This window comes from Fusarium vanettenii (genome assembly GCF_000151355.1).
Source record: "Fusarium vanettenii 77-13-4 chromosome 2 genomic scaffold NECHAsca_18_chr2_1_0, whole genome shotgun sequence".
In the NCBI taxonomy this organism is placed as follows: Eukaryota; Fungi; Ascomycota; class Sordariomycetes; order Hypocreales; family Nectriaceae; genus Fusarium; species Fusarium vanettenii.
The window spans coordinates 902,455-921,848 of NW_003315867.1; the positions used below are offsets into that span (position 1 = coordinate 902,455).

The window sequence follows — 19,394 nt, forward strand, 5'->3', positions numbered from 1 at the left end:
CAACCGTCGGTGCTTGAAGCCCCCTGTGCCCTTCCCTTGCATGTTTGCCTTTGTTCTTTCGTATCTCAAGCCAGCGAGTGCTTGTTCTCTGTATGAAGGCCTGAAAGTATCGGTGAGCGTTGAGTAAGGGAATGTCGAGTATGGGGATGTCGAGTACGGGAATGTCGAGTATAGGGGATCGTTTCGAGGTCTTTCTGGAGGCTCTCGGTGCGTCTTTCGTCCTACCCCTTTTCAAAGTCTGGTTAGTAGCCGGTCATGTCCATCGTCCACGTACCGATTCTTGCCCCTGAGAAAGTGCTCGACAGCTGGGACGAGCCAACGAAGCTGGTGTCAAAGGATACCCTCTGTCTCATGGTGGTAGTTGCAAGTGTCAACCTAGGATGGAGCGAAGAGTCATTGGTGATGTTTGATGAGCCCAAGACCATCCCCAGTCCTTCGTGCTCGTGGCTTTCTGTCGCTTCTCTTCGAGCGAAGATGTTGCTGAGAGCTCTGGCAGCCCCTTTCCAAGTCCTGTGTGGCCTTGGCGGACATAGTCTATGGCCCCTTGCGCCGATGCGCTGTTCTGGCGGCGTCTTCTTTGTCGGAAGGACGCCGCTCGGTCTGTGGTCTGGGTCATGTGAGCGGACGTGTTTCTGAGATGTCGTCGGATCAAAGAAGGGATGGATGTGAGGATGAATGGTGTCGAAGTGTGGACGATGTCGATGTGTTTTTGTTTCTTTGCGAGGGTGCGATGTGTCAAAACACCATGGATTCGTGGTCGCGACGCTTGCTCTGCCAGTGCTAGGCTAGTACAGTCCCGAAGCACCCTGATTTCTAGCGAAATACAGCACCCCCTTTGCAGCTCATGGACGATACTCCTTGCATCCTGTATCATGGATGATTTTTTTGCAAAGAGATGCACTGGAAGACAATTTCTGAGCGATGCAAAGAATAGGGGATCGTGATGGGCTAGGCCCTCAGGTGGCGTGGGTTCGGGACGGTGGTGGAAAAGAGGGGTGTCCATGCATCGGGGATGGCATCAACCACAACGGACGAACCGTGCAGTGGGTGACGGCCATGCGGTGAATGCAGCATGTCGACGACCTCACTATCGCACTATGATATTTCTACTAGGAGGGGTGTGCTCCCTCATCTACAATGCTACGATGAATGGCCCTTTGTCGTCCGCGACTGGAACTCCAAGAGCAAGATGGATTTAGAGATGGAGAGTGAGGCCGCTCGCAGCTCACGACTACACCATGGCGGGATGATTACGGGTTGGTGGATTACTCGATCCTCGTCCTCACGAGGAACCATCTGGAAGTGTCCCCTGGACCAGGTGGGCCTCTGCCACAATGGATATCACAATGCAATGGCCCAAAGGGACCACGATGACGGATGGCATGACCCTTCTGGCCACTGGAGAGACCCCTCAGGGAGGTCACGGGAGTTGATACTGGGCTACGAGCCCTAAAGCTTGCAGTTAGTCAGCTAATGCCCTCCCGTACGAAGCCCACAAGCCCTATATTTCTCGGTTGCCCTGGTGTTGACGTGGAATCCTGAAAAACGAGGCAGAGCCGCCGCGTGTTTGTGGGCGTTCACGGTTCGCGGCACGCGTCTTGACCTTTTGTTTTCCTCTCCTCCTCCTCTCCACCCAAACTCTCCCACCCTCACATCTCCCCGCAACACCTCACCGCAACACATCACACAAACCCCTTCAACCCTTCTCTCATTCTCACATCGCTCTTCAAGAGTTTACCTTCACTTTCACTTCTATCCAACACTCACGCGTCACCTTTGTAGTGTACGCCCAAGATGTCTGCCCTCGACGCGCTGGGCATCCTTTACCCCTCCTCTAACCTCGAGGAGGAAGTCAATATCGACGATTTCCCTAGCCTCCTGACAGTCGTTGGATACGGCGATGACCACGCATTGTTCTTGCAGAGCGCGGACGACAAATTCAAGGTCATCGCTACCCTGTGCGAGTACTACACACAGGCCACGATGATCGACGCAGCAGACTTCGCTGGTCTTCCATGCGACATGCTACTCACTTTGAACGAGCTGAGCACCGATGCCGTCCACGATCTCAAAGGCCTCAGCAAGATGAGACAAGACGCGTTTGTAAGTTTTCATGCCAACCCTAGCCTCAAGGCGTAGACACCTGAAGATACTGACATCATCCCCACCCAGCTTCTTTTGATCGAAATGGCTCAATCCCTTTCTTTCGATGAGTGGGAGAAGCTGGTTGGAGACGTCATGCGGGACCTTGAGGAACAGCGTGACATTATCAAGGGAAAGGTTGACATGATCAACGGCCTCCGCGAGTACAAGCTTGTAAGAGCACATCCCTTTCCTTTCTTTTGTTCTCTCCCCCTTTCGCCTTTCAGTTTCTGACCTTACTCTACAGGCTCAGGACGAGGTCCTGTCGGATGATGATTGCGACAGCAATGTCGGCCCTCTGTCTCTCTCCTCTTAGGACGAGGAGGATGATTTTGAGATCATCGCTAAGCCTAGCGCCCCCCGTGTTCCCAAGGGCGACTGGGAATGGACCCAGGCCGTCATCAACAACAAGGGCCCCATGGTCATTCTCAACGATCTGCCTGCCAACATCACGTACGCGCAGGTTATGCAAGGCGTCACCGGCGTTGGTGGCATCAACAGCGTTCTCGTGAAGCCCGAACCAGCTGGGTCCCGAAAGGGCACGTACTGTGCCGCCATTCACTTTAACGACAGCCAGGCCGCCACCGCCTACATCGACTTCTTCAAGGAGAAGCCTCTATTCTTCGTCGACGAAGATGGTGATGTCCACAAGACCAACATGTTGTACTTCAAGGCCGCCACTCCTTCTGACCATGATGCTCAGAGCCCCGTCTCTGGTCGATGCGTCGATTTCGCCAACTTTCCTGAGTCGGCCATCTGGGCAGCCATCAGCAAGATTGGCCTGTCGGGCATTGTCAGAGTTAATTTCAACCCTGATGCCTCTGGTGATGTCGGCGAACTCTCAGTAGAGATGACTGATGTCGTCAAGGCAGAGTACATCCGCGATGTGGCGCTCTCAGAGACACCCCTCCCCGGCGTTTCAGGCCGTGCAGAGGATATTTCTTACGGAATCACAGAGTCCGACTATCCCCCTGATCATGTTCACAAGCTGTACGACAACGTCATTCCCTACATCGAGCATGGCCACCTTGACGAGTGGAACAAAGCTCCGTACAACACTTGGGAGCCTCCCCGATCATTCCATCCCGATGTGTTTGCCCGTATGGTCTACCAGGCCACTCTCCCCGACATCCCTGAGGAAGAGGCGAGACCTTTCCCAGAGATGACGATGGGTAGCCGCACCTACACCGCCCAAGACGGATGTGTCTACAAACAGCCAACGGGATCCACATTCCCTCAGACAGAGGTCCGCGGAAAGGAACTCAAGATCCTCCAAGAGATGACCCTTGGCAAGCATGAGTGGGCCGACTTCTGGAGAGAGCTCGCGCTGCAGCAGCAGGTCCTTAACCCTGACATTTACGCTAACATCGTCGAGCACCGTCGCCTCAAGGATGAAGGCCGTATCATCTGCCCTCCTGACTGCTACGACTGTGGCCCAAGTCTTCGCGACTCGCCCACTCCCCTTCGTGCACAGATGTACACCCAGGGCAGCGACGAGGGATTCATGCACGGGGAATGGCTCCAAGGTGACGATCAGCAGATCCGCATGTCCATCCCGCCTATGACACCCCAGTTCCTTCGATACAACTAAATCCAACACTCACCTCTACACATGTACGCTGGTCTCGGAATGACAGGACAGACGCTCTCTCATGAGATGCAATGTCTAGACATCAACCGACCACGCTGAGATGGATTTGTGTCAAGGCTACACTTTCGCACTCGAGTCTTTTGTTGTTTGGCTTCGGCCTTTTGACTCTTGTGTTTCGACTTTCGGTAAGCCCTCTTATGGGTTATGATCTTCTTCGGTTTTCTCCTCCACATCTGAACAATCATTTATCGATGAACCTACACGTCTACAGCAGACAGAACTGCACTCGTCGCAGTCGTACCAAGAAACGCCTCTTGGTCCTCTTCATTCACGATTCTCGATTTCAGATGTTCTTTTCCGGTACTCGTCTCTTTGCGACGAACATCTCTCGCCTTTACGGCAGGAAGTCTGAGGGCAGGCAGCATGCTGTGATTCAGTTCTCGGCTTTGCTTCAGCCCTCTCGACTCTCCTTTACATCCGAATGTCGTCTCTCGATGAACTCGTGTCTTTGCGACCAGCACTGCCTCTACGACAGTCACTACCTCTACGGTAAAGAACACTGGGATTAAGTTCCTGGCTTGTTCCAGTTCTCGAATTTCGCTTTCGGCTTGTCTCTACTTTTCGGATCTCGGTCTTTGTTCTCGATGAACTCGCGCCTCTTCGGCCTGTATTGCCTTCGCGGCAGTCAACCACCTCCCCGGTGGTTAAACTTGATGGGATTTGCTTCTCGGTCTCGTTTTCAGTTCTCGATTTACAACTCACGACTTCCTTTCCTTTTCGCGTCAGAATATCGACCTTTCGATGAACTCGTGCCTTTTCGGCCAGCACTTCCTTCACGGCAGTCAAACTAGATGGGATTAATTTCTCGGTCTTGTTTTCCAGTTCTCGAATATCGACTTCTCGACCATCTCTTCACTTTTTGTTTCTTACATCAGCATCGATCTTTCGACAAAGCTGTGCAGTCACTGCTCTCGCGGAAGACACAACTGTGATTAAGTTCTCGGTTCACACCTCTCGATCATCGACCTCGTCTCTTTTCTTTTCGGATCCGAATCTCAATCTTTCGACGAACTTGTGCCTTCTCGGCCTGTACTGCCTTCACGACAGTCGTCTACCTCCCCGGTAGCCAACCACTCTGGGATTAATTTCTCGGTCTGGTTTACAGTTCTCGACAATTGATTTCTCGACCTTTTCTTTTCTTTCCTTGTCAGATCTGAATATCGACCTTTCGACGAACGCGTGCCTTTACGGCGGTCACTGCTCTCTCTCGCAGTAGGCACTACCTCTACGGTAGACGTACCTGGGATTCAGTTCCTGGTTCTCGGTTCCGATATTTCGACTTTCGATCTCGTCGTTTCATTTCGCCTTTTTGATTTCGCCATTTCGATCGACTCGTGTCAATACTATAGTAGACACTGCAAGGTTATCGTCCATCGGCATTCTCGTTCGTCTCTTGTTCACTACGACAAGAATGATTTCGACAAAGATGGTTGACATGTTCCCATCTCCAGTTATCGGCCTTCAGCGCCTTGCTTATGTTTGGGAATCTCTGCTCGGGATGGAATGGGAATGGGTAGCGGGTCATTATGACCAGTTCGCTAGGGCATCGAGGTTCACTGTATCAATTCATTGTATGGAAAAGGTTTTCTCCTAAAATTTGGGGTATCTCAAATGCCATGTGCGCCGTGACGTGAATGTTTTCAAAGCCAATACCGCCTGCCTGCCCGTTTCATGAAGCCATCATGCTTTTTTCCAGAAGTAACCGAGTCCTTCCAAGTTCATCATCTCTCCAAGTATCATCTATACAACGGCATCGTGATCAAGTCCATTCCATTCTCGCCGATGTTCCATGTCCATGCCACGGCGCCTGTACACGGCTCTTCTTCGCCGGAGGCTCCTCGACTACGAAAAGCTCATCTTGTTCTTCCTCAACCTCCTCCGAGACATCGTTCGCAACAGGCATTCCCATGGCCTCTTCCTCGTCACCTTCGAAAGCCTCGCTGACGCTCTTGTACTGCTTCGCGGGTATATCCCACGGTAGGGTTGTCTGCTTAAGATTGCCCTTCTTCTTGGGTGGTGCTGAAGGAGCCTGTGTCGTAGGTCGTGGGGTCTTCTTCTTCGGCTCATGGGCGTCATGCCCAGCGCGTCTCTTCTTGCCCTGCTTGAGGTAATTCCGTACCAACGCAGCAGGAAGGTTATCCTCCGGTTCCCAGGATGGATTCTGATCAGGAGGCCAGTCGCCTTCCCAGCGGACTTTGAAGTAGCGAACAACCCCAACGCCCTCAACTTCGAAAAACTCCATGCCCTCTAGGCGTTTGACCTCCCAGTCGTCATTTTCTTTGTCTTTGGCTGGCTCTTCTGCCGCGGGAGCTGGCTCAGGAGGCTTTGGGGCCGTCTTCTTTTCCTTGGGTTTACTCTTCATCGATTTCACTTCTGGTATGTACGGATTCCTGAAAGGCTGTGGCTCCAGGCTCGGCGTTATTGCATTCGTGACTGAGAGAGGGATGGCATGTTCTCCAATGGGATCCCATTTCCACTCCGGGCCCGAAAAGAACCCATCACGGCTCTTGGCCACTGTCGGAGGTTTCTGTGTCTTTGAAGAACTTGCTGGTGCCATCTTCTTCTTGCCCTTGAGATTCGGCTTGGTGACTGCTGGCTGTGGTGTACTTTGTCGAGTCGAGGATGCTGTTGAGGGGAGCGATTCAAAGACAGGTTGTTTGCCCCCAGCATTGCTTTGTCCCGACGCACGGGACTCGAGTGCAGCCGTGTGCGACGTGCCCAATTGAGCCACGGGGCGCACGTTTTCGGGTTTTCGAGGAACCAAGTCGGCCTCATGCTCATGGTCCATATCCACGTCTGTTGAGCCCCTTGATGTCTCTTGTTGCAACTGTCTTGAAGGAGTCCCATACTCATCCGACAATCCTTCAAAATCTTGGAGTCTGTTCTCCTTCGGGGCTGATATCGTCATGACGCCCTTCTTAGGTATGGCGGCTGTGTTGCTCTCAGGCTCCGTAACGACAGCAGTTTCTATCTTGCTGTGCTTTGGTGGCCGTCCACGTCTCTTCGGCTTGGATGACTTGTCCACAGCCTGTTCCTTCTTCTCTTGCGCCAACTTCTTGCTGTCCATTTGCTCCTCCATATTATTGAACCCCCACTCCTCGACCTCTTGAGGCGAGACATAGTTGAGGATCTGCATGGCGGGCACCAGCATCCTCGCAGCCGGCAAGTCGTGCCATCCCACGATATAAGTCATCCGTCTCGGAAGAGGCTTTCCATCTGCTGCTAGACCCGGCGAGGGGAGTATGATGCGATCGAGGATGTACGCGGTCGAGTCTCGAGGCGGAAGTAGACTGATGGGTTGGAGGGGAGGACCGCTGCCGGGGACATAACCCCTTGGCTTCTGGTGAATTTGCACTTCTATTCGAGTGCGTACATGATCGGTTTGTTTTCGTTTCTCGGGGTCGACGGCTTCTGACTGCTGGATCGACTCCATCGCGTGCGCGCACACGAGGAAGCTCCACGATCCACCACTTTGAGTCTCAAGACAAAGAAGGTGAAAAGAAAGCGCCGCAACAGCCCAAAAAAGAATTTGACATTAAAGCAACGCGTCAGCGAGCTCTATGATTTTTTCGGGCAAGATCTGAATGGGTTTCTGACGAACTGTTGCGGTCGTTGTTGCTGGCATATGAATTAAACGCGGTTAGCTCTTCCACACAAGCCACCTCGTCGAAAATAGAGATCAGGTGATGACTAAGCCCGCTCTGATCAAGTCTAGAACGCGCAAAGGGCCTTAGAAGCCCTTAGGATCTCTCGTATTATTAAATAAATATTTAATATTAAGAAAAGTATTACTTTATTATTATTTATTTTAATATTAATAAATCTTATTTAAATACTTATAAGTATAGCTATTTAATTAAAAACTTAAAAAATAGCTTTACTTAATTATTATTACTACTTATATATTATAGCTGCTATAAATTAGACCCCCTAGCGCCGACCCGATAATAGCTAACCCAATTGACCTCTCGGGTCGGCAGCGCTTAACCGCGCTTAACACAAGCGCCATCTTTTCTCGCCCTTTCCCATGAGATCACGAACCCAGCTTGTACCGAGCTTCCCCCACGTCAAAAATCCCGTCGACCAAAATCCCGACGTCGACGAAGCTCAATTCTCCAATCTCCACTCCGTACCTAAGTTTCGCATTGAATTAATTGACTCTTTTTTCTTGCGCAATTTTCCCTCGAATCATGGCCTCCTCCCCGCTCAAGACGTTTGTCTTGCGACGACCCGTCACCGGCGTCATCTGCTCTTCGCCGAAAGCTCCCTTCTCGACCTTTCCCGCCGCCTCGTGCCTCGCCCGTTCTCCGCTTCGAAAGCAATGCCTCGCTCCCGTCGTCTCCGTCCCCAAGGCTTTTGCCCGCGCCGCCAGCTCGGGTAAGCCTGATCTAGCCTCGGCCGCGCAGCAGTCCCTCAACGCCACGCCGGGACAGAACAACGCCCACGACTTTGCGCAGGATCCCCATCACGCCCTCGACTGGAACAGCTTCTTCAAGCTCCGCCTCAAGCGCCGCCGATACCAGCTTCTCTTTTCCATCACCAACGGCATGTTCTGCGGAGGCGCCGGCGCCGTGGTCCTCTCAACGGGTGTCGCCGAGCCCGTCATCACCCAAATTCCCCTCGACCCATTCATGACGCTGGGCATCATGACTTTCGCCTTTTCTGGTCTCGGTTGGTTGATCGGCCCCAGCATCGGCAATCAGTTCTTCTACGCCTTGAACCGCAAGTGGAAGAAGCAGATGACGCAGAAGGAGGCCGAGTTCTTTGAGCGCATCAAGAAGCACCGGGTTGACCCCACCAACTCGAGCGCCGCCAACCCTGGTATGACCTGATTTTCTTATCTGATAATCTATACACAGAAACTAATTGATCACAGTTCCCGACTTTTACGGCGAAAAGATTCAGAGCGTGGCTGGTTACCGACAATGGCTAAAAGATCAAAAGGCTTTCAACAAGAAGAAGACTGCCAACTTTGTGTAAAACAATAACAACAAAAACTTGTCTTGGCTAATGGATAATGGCTTTTTCTTCATTGGCAGAGCAAAACAAAAAATCTTCATATGTAATGATGGCGCAGCTGACGGGCAGGGATGGGCCGCCCTTGATGTTGCGGCCCCGGATCATCGCGGGCATGTATCTATATCGTCAAATCTCTTATCCAATAACAAACTCTCTTCCTCTTTTCACTGGTTTCATATTTGGCTATCTAGTGTGTGACTATATGAATGGTACGCTTGGGTCGACGTTGGCTTTCCAGGATCTCATGCCTCCTTGAATGTCACCGATGAAGCGCTCCCCATTGTTCCCCAGCCCTAGGTCCTTGAGCTTCTTCGCAGCAATCTGCGAATCATTACCAACTCGACAGACGATATAGATGGGTGCGGACGGTGGCAGGTCGGTTGGCCAACCCTCGGGTATTGTCTCGCCACGAGCGTTCATGAATCGACTGATGGGGATGTTAACCGAGCCTGCAATGTTGCAGAGATCAAAGTGCTCCTTTTCCCGAACATCCAACAGCAAGTGCTCCTCCTTCTCTGCCTTGGCAACCTCTTGGTATTCTTTGGCGGATATTCTCTCTTGGGGTTGAAGAAGCTCGACGGGCTTCATCACTCCGCAAAACTGGACATAGTCCATCGATGTCCTCAACTCATTCAACGTCAATGCATTCTCATCTCCACATGCAAAACACGTCTTTCTTCGGCCTCTCATCCTCACAGACCGAAAGGGGGTATCCGCCAAGGCACTAAAGAGAAGCAGCATCGGGGTCTTGGGCTCCCTTTCCTGGATTTCTAGATCGCCTCGAGTGATCAGCTTGATAACCTCCAGAGCCTGCAAGACACCCATGACGCCGACAACAGGCCCAATGATACCGCCCTCACCACAGCCTACAACGCTCTCTGGCGGTGGGGGAGTGGGGAATACGCAGCGGTAGCATGGTCCTTGGCCGGGAGGGTTGTTGAGAACGATGAGCTGCCCCGATGTTTGGAATGCAGATGCTGAGATGAGGGGCTTGGAGAGTAGGACGCAGATATCGGAGATGAGATATCGCGATGTGGGATGATCGGTACAGTCAAGGACGAGATCGTACTTTGAAACAATATCTTGAGCGTTTTGCGGTGTGAGGTGAGTCTTGTGGGCATGATACGTAATGGTTGGGTTAAGTCTATAGTTGTTAGTCTGCTCTATCAAACTTGTGAGAGAACTTACTCTCTCAGATATGTGATCGCACTCTCCACCTTGCTCATACCGACACGACTCGTCGAATGGGCTATCTGACGATGGAGATTCGACACCTCAACTTCATCGCCGTCAACCAGTCCAATGACGCCGATTCCTGAACCCGCGAGATAGACCGCAGCTGGACATCCGAGACCCCCTGCGCCGACGAGGAGCACTTTGGCTTTTCTCAACCTCAACTGGCCTTTGACAATATTAGTAATATCCCTTGATGAATAGGCTAAGGAATATACATACCCTCAAGGCCAAATTTGGGAACAATCATCTGTCTACTGTACCTCTCATACTCATGCGTATCAAGCGGCCACTTCCAAGCTTGTTTGTTCTCCCTCTCCTCGAACTCGGCAGCAGCAAGCTGTGACCGAAGGTCAGCGAGCTCAGCCTCTCGCTTTGCAATCTCCTTTCGAAGCTGATCTATCTTGTCCATCTTTTACTCGAGCATATGAAAAGCTGGGGGAAAAAAAAGGTTGAGTCAGGAAGCTTATTCATGGCTCGCCAACTGCCCCTCCATCCACCGTGTGACAAAGTCCCGGTGTACCCCACCATGACCTCGGTGAACAGACCCTTGACCGAAAATAATTCCAACACCAAATCTTCAACACCAAATCCCAACATCTCAACTTCCTACAACCCAATACACAATTCAAAATGGTGAGCCCTTCTTACCCATCTATTTAAAAACGAACGCTGACAGTCTCAGGCTCCCCAACCACCCGGCCTCAAGAAACCCTCCGCTCGAACCCTCCGTCACCAGCGCGTAACGGGCCAAATTCACCCCCTCGCCCCATCAAAGACATTCCGCGACGATGCCGCAGTCTCAGACTCGTTCCTCTCCAGCAAGCGCGACAAGCGCCTCATCAAGCACTCCTCCTTCGTCTCCCGCATCGCCTCCTCGTCGCGCGTCTCCAAGGCGAACAAGCGCCGCAGACCGTCAAAGAAGCTCGCAGCCACCCTCGACAGCCTCGCCGATGCCCTACCCGAGCTCGATGACGATGCTGGACAGCCTGGAAAGGTCAAGCACAAGAGTTTGAGGAGCAAGAAGGGTGCGCTCAAGAAGAAGGAGATGGTGGTCAAGGGCGAGATGGAGAGGTTTGGCGTTAGTATGGCGAGGTTGACTGGGGCGCCTCAGGAGAATGCGGCACCTGCTGGAGTGCAGCATGATGATGATGACGATGATGAAGATATGGATAAGGCCAAGGTGGGAGAGTCCAAGCCTGCTGCCCCTGCACCGACTGCAAACCGATGGGCTGCTCTACGGGGGTACATCTCGGCGACGATGGAGCAGAACCCGGCCTTCACAGGGAACAACTAGTCTGGATCTGTGATTAAACTTTGCGGAGAGGCTCGATTGATACCATTGTATGGAAATACTGGTTGGGAGTGCCTCATCAAGGCGAGGCACTCAACGACCTTGGAGCTGTTGTCAGGAGTTTGAGGAGTTAGGGATTCAAAAAGCATCATGCAGAACTATGAAACAATCACGACACAATAGACAAAGTACATTCAATAGAGCTCAATTGTTATCAAGATACAACTATTCCTCATAAACGCTATCATGTGCATGTCATGACGCTTCCACAGCATATTTTCCCTTGTCCTTGTCAACGCCGCACTGGCTACCTCAACTCCACATTGCATTACTCGTCATCCGAGTATCATTCCAAAAGATCAAAAACAGAAAGGCGTATTAGCATAATTGCTCTCGTCCATCACCTGGTGATTGCGTCCAGGTGCACAAGGTGTCTCGCTTCGCTGTCGCTGCATTACCATCCAACGCCAACAATACATGAGCTTCTCATCGAAGCAGAAAAAAAGAAACAGAAATAAATCAACTCGACCGTCACGCATCCTTCGTAAATTTCATTACAATAGTGGAACAGACATCTCCGTTTGTCCTGACTGCCTCAGTCCGAGTCCGCATCCGAGTCGGCTTTCGGCTGTCGCTTGCTCCGAACCTTGACAGGAGTGAGACTCTTTGAGCTGCGAGAGCGCGTCTCAGGCTTGGTGACTCGATAGCTGGGGTCGGACGATGAAGGAGATGATGAACTCTGGCTAATCGACCGAGTTCTAGGACGGAGTCGAGATCTCATCCCAGTCCAAGGAGGCAGATCGCTCTTCTCTGGTTCAGCGGCATCACTGCGACCTTTGTCGACCTTACGCCCACTCGGCAACTTCTTCTTGGTCGTCGCCTTGGCCTTAGGCTTGGTCACGGACCGTCTTCGCATCAGGTTCTGCAAACGCTCCTCGAATTCTTCGTAAGAGCCGTAGCAGTCCGTTCTCTATTCGATCCGCGGAGGCGTCTTGTTCGTGAACGGGCTGGCGCTTCTCCTATCTTGATTATTAGACACTTCACAGAAATGGGGAACTTCAACACTCACGATCGCCTGCGTTCACCCTCCTTGCGAAGGTTCTCAATGATGCGAAGCATCTCCTTGCGGCCGCCGTAACTATCGACCATTTTTCCGCCCATGCTCATGGACACCTTCTCGCGGGCATTAGCGCAGAGAAGGCGCTTGACTAGGAGATGTCGCATCAATAGGCAAACAAAGACACCGCAGTCGCTTCCGTTCTCCTGCTGAGGGCAATCTTCGAGGTTGATGAATCGCAGAGGTCGTTGCAGCACCGTGGCAAGCTTGCGCGTAGCAAGGTTAGCCTCGGCATAGTTGGCACCGCCGAGAGAATCGTAATGGAAGGCCACGCCATCAAGAGTCGAGACGAGGAGTAGTGACCAGTGGCTACCACCCTCAGCGACACCCACATTACGGTTGTCGTTGATGGGCAGGAAAACGTGCGTGACCTTGGAGAAGTCGGGAAGGGCGGATCGGACCGAGCGCAAGTCGGGCTCCTTCATGAGGAGAAACGTCATACTAGGGCGGAGGAGGACAATGCGTGCTTGGGGATACCGAGGAAGTGTTTCGCGCTCGAGGTACTCCTCCCAGAAGGCGATGTTGTTGTCTGTCAACCAGTCGTGCTTCAGAGACTTGATATCTTCGGCCGTGAGGAGAACATCGTAGTAGCTCAGATATGGCTTTTCGGGCGCAAGCTGTAATCAGTGTCAGCACCGTTTCAAGCAAGTAGGGTGCATATGCGAGCCGGTGATCATCCCAATGGCGGCGCAGCGGACAAGAGCACGCGCCCAGGTGCGGAGGCGGGGTTGCACGTACAGAATCGCCAAAGTGGCGGGCCATCCTCTGACGAAAAGGCATCTTGGAGTCTTTCGTCTGGGGAGGTATTGAAGGGGAAGTGTTGGCGGAAGAATTCGAAGTCGCAGGCGTGATCTCGTGGTCAGAGTTGGCGGTTAACGTAGAGCTCGAGGTGTCGATAGACCCGGAGCTGCCTGGTCGTGATCGGCGCCGGCGGAACGAGAGCCAAGAGCGAATACGGCTGCAAAGGTGCAAGGTCAGTGGACGATGTCGAGCGAGTAGAAGCGCAAGCAGCAGTAGTTGGCTTGAGAGACGAGAGAAGCGCAGATCGCAAGTGGGATGAAGAAAGAACAGAGAGCGATGAGTGGAGAGATGAAAGCGTTGGTTTGGTTTTTTCAAGTTGTGTAAGTGAGAAGACTGGGGGAGGGATGGAAGGAGGGGAGTTGGGTATATGCGGTTTGAGTACAAACGAAACAAACAGGGCGAACAATAGGAGAATCCGTACACAGTAATTCAATAAATCGTGAGGTTTTTGTTCCGTTTTGGGCTATTTTCCCACGAGACTTGGGTATCGTCGTGTGACGTGAAAAAAAAAAACTGAGATGAAGGTGAATGCGAGGAGAGGAAGAGGGAAAAAAAAAACTGGAGCGGGAGGGCAGTGTTCAGTGCTAAAGATGGGGGAGTCGATGGGGAGGCTTAGTTGGCGCGTTTGCAACTGAGGCTCAGCCCGAAAAGGGCCAAGCTTCCATTGACTGGGGCGGGGCGAAGGCTGCAACGGCAGTCTAGCGGCACCCGCATCCGCTGGGAGGCCCCCTGCAACTCGGGCCATGTAAGAGGACCCTGTCGTTCTGGTTGTCGCTGGCCTCGTTGCATGCAACCTCAGTCGATTGCTCGACTCTCCTTGGTCTGCCGTTGCACATATGCATGTATGTATTGCAGGTTTCTGTCCTCGGCTGTGACTCGCCTCGCGCCTAGAGCGTGACGGGACGGGTAGCATGGGATGGAGAGTCATATGCCCGCCGGACCACACGGGGACGGACAGCAAGGATGCCCCGAGGTCGGTCGAGGCACCATGGGACGAGGAGGCAGTCAGGCAACTCTGCCCTCAGGAGAACACCAGCGTCCCAATTGGGGTAATTAATCGGAACAATAGCAGAAACTCGTCTTCAAACTTCAAACATCAAACACAGACAAACGAAACATGGACCCAAGTCCGCTGTTGCAGCACATACCTTGGCGTCCCCGCTTCATCCGAGGCCATCGTACCACTCAGGTTTCAAGTTGCTCTGTGGTATCCTCCGTCTATGAGAGAGCCAGCGCAATATGGTAGGGGTGTCGTCTCGTCTGTTGTCGATGGGATGGGTCCGTGGTCGATTCGATAGAAAGTTGAAACAATGCTAGGGGCCACCCAGAGTAGTTAATCAGGGTCTGGAAGTAACAAGGTTCCAGATTAAATAGATATTTCTCGTACAAGAACGAAATTAACTATTAGCCTTTTAAGCAATCAATAACTCTACTCAAATTCATCTGCGAGGGCATCGCACACCTTATACTTGACTGGCTCCCGCCTGGCAAGCCAAGCTGAGCTGATCATGCCCGCGCCTCGAAGCCAAATACGTCACCTCCCAACATCGTCATCGCTCGCTCCAGTCCACGCCCACACAGCGTAGCCTTCAACCGCGCTACCGATCGCGCCGCCCATCAACGCCTCATTCAAACGCCCCCGGACTCAAAACTCCATCATCAGCATCACCAGCCCTTAATCCTCCCTAATTGAGTCTAGCCCCTGGCCTGCCCAGCCAGGTCCTCTCCTCCCGGCTCATCATCCCATTCATCCGCTCGACCCTTGAGAGTCCCAAATTGTTGCATCATCTGGTGATCGTTTCGCCTGCAACCAAACCCATTGCAACCGTTAACCACGAAGCATCATCATCGCGAGATCTTCTCTTCTCGATCAAAATCTTGTCAAATTCACCTTCTGGTCTAGCCACGGACAAATACATCTGCCAAGCCCCGGTCGTCCGTCATCCTCATGGGTAGGAAACCTGCCCGTGCAATCAACCTTCAAAATCCCTGCCGCCACTGAACCCTGATCTTCCTTCGCACGTCCCTGAGAACCCACTCGCATATGAAACTTTGCCCATCAACCTCACATCTGCAAGTACTCTGTCCCATCTCCCCGGTGCTCTCTGTGCGTCCCTGGGTGCATACTCCGTGTACATCTTGTATCTTACTCATGTGCTCAAAACATCTAAATGCCCTCATCCTCCACCATCTTTCGCTTCAAGAGTCGGCCGTGAAGGGCCCGCAAGCCAGTGCTCGCTTGCTGGTATAGCTGACGTCGCTTTGTCGCCGCTTGCTCCAGCTGGTGCATCGCCTTCCCCCGCGCCTTTTCGCCGTCCTCAACGGTTTCTCTCGCTTCGCGAACTCGCCGAGCGAACCTATCACCATCCTTCTTACACGCATCGGCCAGCGCATTCCGTTCTTGGCTGTACTTTCGTTCAATCTTGTCCACGCAATCGATCCCGCCCTTGCGATAGGCATCCGCCCCGCGGTAAATGGTCGCTTCCTTGGTTGCCAGGTGACTCAACATTGTCTAGGCAGCATGTAAGCACGGCATCTCCCAATGACCAAGAAACCTACCTCAACCAGCGCGTGGAGTTTCCCCGCCACTTCGTCTGTCGGTTTCTCGGAGTGTGTTTGCTCGGCAACTTCATTGCCCTTCTCCGTAGTCTTAGTCCGCTTCCCTTCATCCACCACCACGGTTGCCTCGTCCTGCCCTTGCAGAGACTCAAAGATCTGGCTCTCCAGGTTCTTGTTGAGCGCAGTGAGGACAGGAAGAAGATCGCTCTCTTGCTCTCTCTGTTCGTTTCGTGGGCGTGCTTTGAGCTCAATTCTGGTCTTGTCGTAGTTTGGCTCTGCCACTGCCAAACCTGAGATGTATCGTTGCTGTAGATCGCTGCCTAGAGAATCTGAGGATTTCTATCCCTCAGGTCGCTGAAGGCGCTGAGACCTTCTAGGCCCAGATCGCTCTCTGTCAAGCACCCGGTCCTTCAATCGTGGACTCTGGGCCTTGATGGGGCTCGATTCATCAATCAAGAGACCTTGTCCCGTCTCGACTGGTACCGGGCTTCCCCCCTTACTGATACTGAAACTCCGTGACATTTTGCTACTCTTGCGGCGTTGAACAAAACCTGCCTTGTTAACTCTTGTAGAAGTCTCCTTCGAGATACCTGCTCCCCGGGTAGTACGGAGAGCACCTTTCACAGGGATGTTGGGGTCACGATGAGAGAGAGCTTGGGGAGCGTTGACATTGGTTTCGCGACTTCGCTTGCGAATATTGGTGGGTTCTTCTGCAGGCTCTTTCGGTGCAGCTGCATTCATTGACGTTGTATCGACGATAGCTTCCTTCGCCTTGAGTGCGTTAGAAGGCTGGGAAGCGGCAGACGAGAGGGGCTCCTGTGGTAACACTGCCACCTGCTGGTCTATACCATGTTCCAGAGAAGTGTTTGGTGTCGCCATGGGAGGCGCATCGGTTCCTGCCATCGAATTTTGTGCTGCAGTTCGAATTCCTTGCGATGGCCTCGGCGGCTCTGTCCGTTTAGACTCGTATTCTGATATCGATGAACTGGCCGGGTCGCTTGCTACCACGATCGGGTCATGAGATAACCCTTGAGAGCCTGCGTTAATCTCTGAGCCCTGCTCCCCTCGTGCAGCTTTGGTCTTTGACTGGGCTGCTGTCCTCGCCCTCGTGTTGATGGCAGGCTTGGGTTCAGTGAATTCGGTTGTGTCGACGACGATGACAGAGGCATCTTCGTACTCCTCCTCGACAAATATTTTGCGTTTCTTTCTGGGTTGTGCCTTCCTCTTAACCGGCTTGGGCGCAGGTTTTGGGGTAGACTTTGGTGCAGCTTTCCGGGTAGCCTTGGGTGCCGCCTTCTTTCTTGCACTGAGAGCCGGGGAGCTTGAGGCAATGCTTGCCTGTTTCATGGCGTTCACGAGGGTCATTCTCACTGGGGGGTCGCCATTCTTCTTCGGTTGGGGGGTTTCCTTGATCGCTTGAGTGTCCTTGTCAAACTGAATCGGCGTCTTCGCACGTTGCTTTCGCTTCTTCCCCTTCTGACCTTGTCCTGCTGCTTGGTCATCTTGCGCTTGGGGGGTGGCCTGCTTGTCCTCGGTTGGTCGCTTTTCTTGGATAGTACTCGTCTTGTCTCCCTTTCGATGAGTTTCGCGGGGCTCTGGGTCATCGGGTGATGAAATGGATACTACTTCATCGCTCACAAAGTCTGTATCTTCGATGTACTTGGCCAAACCCTTCTTTGGGTGCGGGGTTTGGGCTGGCTTCTTGCTCTTCGTCTGCGATGGTGCCGAACCCTGATCATGCTTGACATTTTCTCGGGGAGCCTGGGAGCGTTGCGGCGGAGGAGCGACTGGACGCTGTGCACTCGACCTAGGAGGGGTGGCATCGTAGAGCTCATCCGCTGGCAGGTGTTCAATTGGTTTCTCTGGTAGATAACGTGGCATTTCGGGCAGTTGCAGAGAGTCGAGAATGGTGCTAGAAAGTAGGGGCTTGTTACTGAGTAGTTCCCACGATTCCTCGGTTGCGATTTGAGAAGCGAACGGCGAGCTCCGTCGCCCTGTAGAAGCCGTTTCTGAGAAATCCACTACAACGACAGCTTCGTTTGGTAACTCTTCCAGATGGGCGTTGAGGCTTTGTGTGAGTGGCTGAGTTTTGGGGAGGTCTCCCTGCCCAGACTTTGGGCTAGAGAATGCATCAATCAGCGATCCTTGGTTATCAAACTGCCAAATATCCTTGGATGCCTCGCTGCCGCGAAGTGGTGAGCTCCGGCGAGTCAAGGATCCAGTTTCGGACCATGAAAAGTCGTTGGCAGGTGCAGGTTGTGTTTTCGGCTCTTCGAAGGGGTCCAAATTGATCAGATCAACATCGTCTACTCCATCATCGAATTCATCGACGAAACTCAACTGTTGCTTCTGGTTTGTAGTCGAACCTTTGACCCGCGCGGTTTGATCACTGTTATTCCGACCTTGCGATTTGGAGACTGGCGTCTGTTTATGGTGCTCCTCGGGAGATTGGAGGTGACGGGACGTCGGGGTAGTTTCGAGCTGTCCGAACTCTGTTGACAAAAGCCTGGGCTTTCCACGCTGAGTGGATTTGCCACCCTTCCGTGGCATGCCTGCGTATCCGTAGGCTCCGCGCAATTGTTAGATGCGTCTGGCGGGGTATTGGCAGAGAGCTCCAACTTACACTATTGCCAACAGCTGCAGCAAGCCACTTGGGGCCGAAGTCGCGATATCGTCCAACGCAAACGACAGTGATTTCGTGTGCGAAAAAGTCGTATCGCTTGTGCCAAGGTCCTCAATCGTAGAGGGATGAAATGTCGAAATTATGGTGCTGAGGGGAAATTCCCAAGATCTTGGGACGTTGGGCGTTCTGGTGCAAGGTGAGGAAGCAGCGATGTCGACCACGCCTGCAAACCCAGGTCCCTAAGAAGGTCCTTCCCAGCACAAATAATCGCACTCAACCTCACAAAGTTCAATGTGTTGGATGACTTTGCAATTTATTATTGCGCTGGAATGATCATCAGGGTAAAAAATAAGGGAACGAGGACATTTTCTTTACAGAAGCAATCCATCGCAACTTGGAGGGCAGGAGCGTCTCAGTCGTGACGTGGGTTATCGCTGGTGATTGGCGCCGATAAGAATTCATCATGCACCTGCCCAAAGGTACCGGGTAGATGTACCGCCATTTCATGGAAGGTCATGCTTCAAAAGATGGACGCAAAAAGGCAACATGGAATTAAAAAAGTATGGAAGATGAAGAGGATTTAGTGTTCTATACGGCCATGTATTAGCATGACGCTTACGCTCTTGATTTCTATCAAAATGTTCTTGTCTTGGTGAGATCTAAGAAGTTACGCGTCATTCATCAGTGTGACAAGCTTCATGACGCACCCGACTTGTAACGATTGACACCCAGGATCCTCAGCAACATGCATTTCCATTGCGAAGCAAACTCTCCAGGTGAATATTCATTAAATGAACATAATAGTGACCAGCCCAAGATCCGCATGAATCAAGGATTTGAGACGCTTCAGCTCAAGCTCCGACGGACGAATTCTACATCTGCAATGCCGGGCTGATCTGGGGTCAAGACCATAGACCCTGGATGATTCATAATGATAGGTAGGAACACACTATTT

General features: G+C 52.4%; 7 protein-coding genes across 7 annotated transcripts; 3 read left to right on the forward strand and 4 right to left on the reverse strand.

Annotated features, from left to right (window-relative positions):
* Positions 1-255: 255 nt before the first annotated feature.
* On the forward strand, positions 256-3,733 carry NECHADRAFT_76126 (uncharacterized protein; the record flags this gene model as incomplete). Its single annotated transcript, XM_003045811.1, has 6 exons — positions 256-616; positions 935-1,043; positions 1,114-1,318; positions 1,783-2,103; positions 2,173-2,316; positions 2,459-3,733. The coding sequence occupies 6 exons, from the start codon at positions 256-258 to the stop codon at positions 3,731-3,733; spliced, it is 2,415 nt and encodes an 804-aa protein (XP_003045857.1).
* A 1,819-nt stretch (positions 3,734-5,552) lies between these two features.
* NECHADRAFT_32524 (uncharacterized protein) lies at positions 5,553-7,226 on the reverse strand (the record flags this gene model as incomplete). Its single annotated transcript, XM_003046373.1, has 1 exon — positions 5,553-7,226. The coding sequence occupies one exon, from the start codon at positions 7,224-7,226 to the stop codon at positions 5,553-5,555; it is 1,674 nt and encodes a 557-aa protein (XP_003046419.1).
* A 442-nt stretch (positions 7,227-7,668) lies between these two features.
* NECHADRAFT_66132 (uncharacterized protein) lies at positions 7,669-8,979 on the forward strand. Its single transcript, XM_003045812.1, has 2 exons — positions 7,669-8,614; positions 8,670-8,979. Exons 1-2 carry the CDS (start codon positions 7,984-7,986, stop codon positions 8,771-8,773), a joined length of 735 nt encoding a protein of 244 aa, XP_003045858.1. The 5' UTR covers positions 7,669-7,983; the 3' UTR covers positions 8,774-8,979.
* A 31-nt stretch (positions 8,980-9,010) lies between these two features.
* Positions 9,011-10,457, reverse strand: NECHADRAFT_76129 (uncharacterized protein; the record flags this gene model as incomplete). The annotated part of the gene is made up of 3 exons (XM_003046374.1): positions 9,011-9,956; positions 10,001-10,214; positions 10,268-10,457. 3 exons carry the CDS (start codon positions 10,455-10,457, stop codon positions 9,011-9,013), a joined length of 1,350 nt encoding a protein of 449 aa, XP_003046420.1.
* Positions 10,458-10,639: 182 nt separating this feature from the next.
* NECHADRAFT_66135 (uncharacterized protein) lies at positions 10,640-11,560 on the forward strand. The gene is made up of 2 exons (XM_003045813.1): positions 10,640-10,681; positions 10,731-11,560. Exons 1-2 carry the CDS (start codon positions 10,679-10,681, stop codon positions 11,340-11,342), a joined length of 615 nt encoding a protein of 204 aa, XP_003045859.1. The 5' UTR covers positions 10,640-10,678; the 3' UTR covers positions 11,343-11,560.
* Positions 11,561-11,771: 211 nt separating this feature from the next.
* NECHADRAFT_57904 (uncharacterized protein) lies at positions 11,772-13,754 on the reverse strand. Its single transcript, XM_003046375.1, has 4 exons — positions 13,679-13,754; positions 13,195-13,414; positions 12,425-13,073; positions 11,772-12,281 (listed from the first exon to the last, which is right to left on the reverse strand). The coding sequence occupies exons 2-4, from the start codon at positions 13,234-13,236 to the stop codon at positions 11,935-11,937; spliced, it is 1,038 nt and encodes a 345-aa protein (XP_003046421.1). The 5' UTR covers positions 13,237-13,414; positions 13,679-13,754; the 3' UTR covers positions 11,772-11,934.
* Positions 13,755-15,424: 1,670 nt separating this feature from the next.
* On the reverse strand, positions 15,425-18,366 carry NECHADRAFT_76132 (uncharacterized protein; the record flags this gene model as incomplete). The annotated part of the gene is made up of 3 exons (XM_003046376.1): positions 15,425-15,769; positions 15,817-16,136; positions 16,317-18,366. The coding sequence occupies 3 exons, from the start codon at positions 18,364-18,366 to the stop codon at positions 15,425-15,427; spliced, it is 2,715 nt and encodes a 904-aa protein (XP_003046422.1).
* Between the last annotated feature and the right edge of the window lie 1,028 nt (positions 18,367-19,394).

Coding starts and splice junctions, on each gene's coding strand:
- NECHADRAFT_66132 (XM_003045812.1), top strand. CDS start 7,984: ATGGCCTCCTCCCCGCTCAAGACGTTTGTCTTGCGACGACCCGTCACC. Junction 8,615..8,669: donor CTCGAGCGCCGCCAACCCTG/GTATGACCTGAT, acceptor AATTGATCACAG/TTCCCGACTTTTACGGCGAA.
- NECHADRAFT_57904 (XM_003046375.1), bottom strand. CDS start 13,236: ATGCCTTTTCGTCAGAGGATGGCCCGCCACTTTGGCGATTCT. Junction 13,074..13,194: donor CCCGCCACTTTGGCGATTCT/GTACGTGCAACC, acceptor CACTGATTACAG/CTTGCGCCCGAAAAGCCATA. Junction 12,282..12,424: donor TGAGAACCTTCGCAAGGAGG/GTGAACGCAGGC, acceptor GCTCTTACGAAG/AATTCGAGGAGCGTTTGCAG.